The sequence below is a fragment of the Sinocyclocheilus anshuiensis genome, unplaced genomic scaffold, assembly GCF_001515605.1.
Source record: "Sinocyclocheilus anshuiensis isolate Anshui unplaced genomic scaffold, SAMN03320099.WGS_v1.1 scaffold393, whole genome shotgun sequence".
Classification (NCBI taxonomy): domain Eukaryota; kingdom Metazoa; phylum Chordata; class Actinopteri; order Cypriniformes; family Cyprinidae; genus Sinocyclocheilus; species Sinocyclocheilus anshuiensis.
In genome coordinates, this window is record NW_015536501.1 from 1152055 (window position 1) to 1156940 (window position 4886).

General features: G+C 39.1%; 1 protein-coding gene across 2 annotated transcripts in view; it reads left to right on the plus strand.

The window, feature by feature from the left end:
• Positions 1 to 4886, plus strand: part of LOC107689301 (rho-related BTB domain-containing protein 2-like) — a 22422-nt gene that overhangs the window by 5201 nt on the left and 12335 nt on the right. For both annotated transcript variants that reach the window (XM_016487244.1, XM_016487253.1), the window contains exon 5: positions 2824 to 3770. In XM_016487244.1, coding sequence (XP_016342730.1) covers positions 2824 to 3770 — 947 coding nt within the window. The remainder of the gene's footprint in view (positions 1 to 2823; positions 3771 to 4886) is intronic.

Genomic DNA, 4886 nt, shown 5'->3' on the forward strand with positions numbered 1-4886 from the left:
CAGTTCAATTCAAGTTTATTTGTATAGCGCTTTTCACGATGCAAATCGTTGCAAAGCAACTTTACAGAAAATGAAAGATTCTACATTATATTTAGTAATAGCTTATTAGTGGTGACTATCTCAAGTTGATGTCCATTATAGAAAAATTTGGTAGTTTTGTATGTTGTCTGAGGGTTGGCATCATCTGAGGTCCTCTGTGGGGGGGGTTGGCATCATCTCTTCTCAGGTGTTCGGTCATCTCAGGTCTTTGTAAGTGCTGGATTCAGACTGAAGCTTGTGTAATTCCTAGTTACCAGGGATGCCAATCCCGTGGCAGGAACGGAGAAGGTAATGGCTGGAACAGCACCTACGCTAATGTTTATCTAAGCAAAAGAATGGAAATGTGCATTTGATCAGATGTAACTAAAGTACAAGGTTATGAGATACATTATGTGAATGCTTGGCTAAAGAGATGTGTCTTTAATATATATTTAAACAGAGAGCGTGTGTCTGAACCCCGAACGCTATCAGGAAGGCTATTCCAGAGTTTGGCAGCCAAATGCGAAAAAGCTCTACCTCCTTTAGTGGACTTTGCTATCGTATGGAGGCCCATTTCCGCCACTGAATAAAATATAAAACAGGTAATTGCGACTTTTTATCTCACAATTCTGACTTTTTTTCTCAGAATTGCGTGATATAAACTTGCAATTGCGAGTTAAAAAGTCAGAATTGAGAGATATAAAGTCAGAACTGCGAGATATAAACTCACAATTCTGAGAACCTATGAGTCTTTTTTCCCCCCTCATAATTGGACTTTAACTCGCAATTGCGAGTTTATATCTCACAATTCTGAGAAAAAAAGTCAGAATTGTGAGAAAAAAAAAGTCAGAATTGCGAGATATAAACTCGCAATTGCGAGAGAAAAAAGTCGCAATTACCTTTTTTTATTTTTTTATTCAGTGGCGGAAACGGGCTTCCATAGTAATGGGGCCTGAAACCTGACCTGAAATTCTTCATAAATATAATTTTATTGCAGGAAGGAGCACAAGTGAACTTTTTCTAAAATTTTAAACAAAAGAAACCTAAAAGATTTGAAATGGGTCTGTAATTTGCCAGTTCACTAAGATCTAGTTGCAGTTTCTTAATAAAAGACTTAATAACTGCCATCTTGAAGGGTTTTGGGATGTGACCTAGAGATAATGACAAGTTAATAATATTGAGAGCGGTTATTCTGCTACAGGTAGCAACTCTTTCAGTAATTTAGTGGGTACATGATCTAATAAACATGTTGTTGGTTTAGATGCAGTGATAAGTTTATTTAGATCTTCCTGTCCTATAGTTGTAAAGCACTGCAGTTTTTCTTTGGGTGCAATGAATGAAGCTGAAGTATTATACGCTGTAGAATCTACATTTGTTATAGTATTTGTGATGCTATCTATTTTATCAGTAAAGAAATTCATAGTCATCACTACTAAACTGTGAGGGAATATTTAGTTTGGGTGATGTCTGATTATTTGTTAATCTAGCCACTGTGCTAAATAAAAACCTTGGATTTTTGTTTATTTTCTATGAATTTGCATAGAGGAAGTAACAGTACATCCGTCTAGATGCAAATTGTAATCAACTAGATTCTGTGCACTGTTTTTTGGTCCAATAAGTAATATCTCAGTCTTATCCAAATTTAATAGGAGAAAATGATTGGTCATCCAGTCTTTTACATTGTTAACACACTCTGTTAGCTTAGATAATTTAGAAGTTTCATCTAACATGTTGTTGGTTTAGATGCAGTGACAAGTTTTAGATCTTCCTGTCCTATAGTTGTAAAGCACTGCAGTTTTTCTTTGGGTGCAATGAATGAAGCTGAAGTATTGGATGCTGTAGAATCTACATTTGTTATCACATTAATTGTATCAAAATATAGTTAATTTTCTGGTTTGTTTGATTATTTTCTCTTTAATTTGGAACCTGGGCCCTGTCCCAAACATCATGTACACTTACATCTTAAAATGGCTTGACCAAACGGCTTCACATTATGAATCTTTTGAATAATAGTTCTACCCGGACGATAACGCGGAGCCATATAGTTAATATCATGCAATATAATTCCAATTCTATGCGATATAATTAAATCTAGTGTATGATTAAAACGATGAGTGGGTCTGGTTATGATTTGTTTGACTCCAAAAGAGTTCATTAAGTCTGTAAACGCAAGTCCTAACGCATCATTTATATTATCAACGTGAATGTTAAAGTCTCCGACAATTAGCGATTTATCAACATTAACCAATAGGTCTGAGAGGAAATCTGCAAATTCTTTTAGGAAATCTTTATACGGCCCTGGCGGTCTATACACAGTAGCCAGAGCAAGAGATACGATAGATTTCTTTTGCATATCTGACAGTGTAACATTTAGTAGAAGTATTTTGAATGAGTTAAACCTGTATCCTGTTTTCTGAGTAACATTGAGAATATCACTATATATTGTTGCAACACCGCCGCCACGGCCAGTCAGATGGGGATCATGCTTATAACAGTAGCTTGGTGGAGTAGACTCATTTTGACCAAAATCACTTGTTTCTCTAAATTTCCTAAATATAAAAATACAAACATTACAATACATATTAGTATCATCTACTTCTGACTAGCCATAGAATGTCTTGGTCCATCCGTATGTCTTTGGCTTGCAGTATGTCTTTGAACTGTTTTTCATTGGCTCTTCAGTGTAAAATGAACATCGTGTATTGGACATTTTTCATTAATAAAAGACCAAATATGTAACATTCACATCAAAGATATTGCAGTACATCCTTTTTGTTGACATTTCTCTATGAACCAACCTTACAGACCCATCAAAGCGAATGAGATCCTTCCTCCTGAGAAGGGTCGTGAGGTGGCCAAAGAGTTGGGCGTGCCGTACTACGAGACCAGCGTGGTGGCTCAGTTTGGAGTGAAGGAAGTGTTTGACAATGCCATCCGTGCTGCTCTCATCTCACGGCGCCACCTGCAGTTCTGGAAGTCTCACTTGCGGGACGTCCAACGGCCTCTCCTGCAGGCACCCTTCCTGCCTCCCAAACCTCCTCCACCCGTTATAGTCATCCCTCCGCCCCCTTCCACCACCGAGGAGCACCCGGGCCGGCTGCTGGAGGAGCCGCTGTGTGCTGATGTGGTTCTGGTCCTCCATGAGAACCAGCGAGTCTTCGCTCATAAGGTCTACCTCGCCACGGCCTCCTCGAAATTCTACGACCTTTTCCTCCAGGATGTGAAGGCCGAGGCTGACTGTAAGCAACCCACCGGATGGGAGCCTCCCGTGCGGGCTGCCAGCTTTGACATGTGTGAGAGCAGCGATGAAGAAAGCAGGGTCAACCTCAGGGCCTGCATCAGTGACGGGACCCTGATCGCCGCAGACTCCGATGGGATCCTGGAGGGCGGACGTGGAAGGTGGCTTTTATCTTCTTTGGGTCGAGCTTTCGTCAGCATCAGGAGAGAAAAGGTCCAGGACCCCGTCATGTTCATCTCTCGGCCGATGACGGTGGTGCACATGGACCCCTCGGTGCTGCTTGGGCCGTTTCGCGTAGTCATGCGTTACCTTTACACGGGACAGCTGGACGAACACGAGAAGGACCTGATGCACATCGCACACATCGCTGAGCTGCTGGAGGTGTTTGACTTGCGCATGATGGTCGCCAACATCCTCAACAACGAGGCCTTCATGAATCAGGAGATCACGAAGGCTTTCCACGTGCGACGGACCAATCGGGTGAAGGAATGCCTGCTTAAAGGAACTTTCTCAGGTCAAATGTCCTTTATCTTATGTCACAAAGATTCTAAAGTTTGGCCTTATAAAATAAAAATAAAAAATTCCCAAATTCCATTTTTTCCCCCCAAATTCCGTTTTTCAGTTTAAATGTTTATGGATTCAATTTTTTTCTTCTGTTTAAATTTGTCTAGACTCTGTTTTAATGGTTAAATAAAATTTTAGTAATCAAAACGCATATCTAATTAATTGAACTCATAAATTTTACTACAATTTAACAACATTTATTAAAATGTTTTTAAAATGTAACAAAATTAATTTGTAGGGCCCTATGAAATGTTTAATTGTTTTCCCAAATTCTGTTATATCCCCTTTTAATTAAAGTTTAACAACAAAAAAGCATGTCTAATCAATTGAATTAATTCAAGTTTAACAGTAAAAAGATTACAATAATAGGGCACTATGATTTTTTTCCAGAAATTGTGCTTTCTGGATTTTTTTTTAATCTAATATAAATTTATTATCAAAGAAATGCTGGTAATCACATGAAGGCATGAAACATTACAAATGTAATTAATGTTTTCAAATGTGATCAGATGAAAGTTTAACAATTCCTATTTTTTTATTTGACAACTGAGATTAGAGGTCTGCAACCGACTGGATTTTTTGCGCCACGGGATTCAATTCCCGAATAAAACGCGGTAGCAGTCGGTAAATCTGTTGTAATTTGAACGAGAGCGGGCGGTCTAACAATATCCCGTTCCCGACGTCCATTTAGAACAGCATTATCTGCGCTTTATTCTTATTGACCACTGGTACAGTTTGCGCTTAGGACTGTTATGCACGCGCTGCACGCATGCTTTAAACGTCACACATTTTATTTGCTGTGGTCTGTGCACAGCATGTGCATAACGATGCTCAGAGCAGGCTGTACCTGTGGTAAATATACGGCCATCAGACAGAACAGGCAGGTTGTCGATGAGTGACAGCAGAATAAGGATGGAGCAAAGTGTGGATGCGCTGTCCTTGAAGGAGTTCCACTCAGTTTTGTTTATATGTTGCTTAGCCTTTAATTTTAAATGGCAGATGTGGTATTTATTTATTTTCTCTGCGACTTTCCTATTTTAACAGAAAAATGTCAAACTAATTTAGT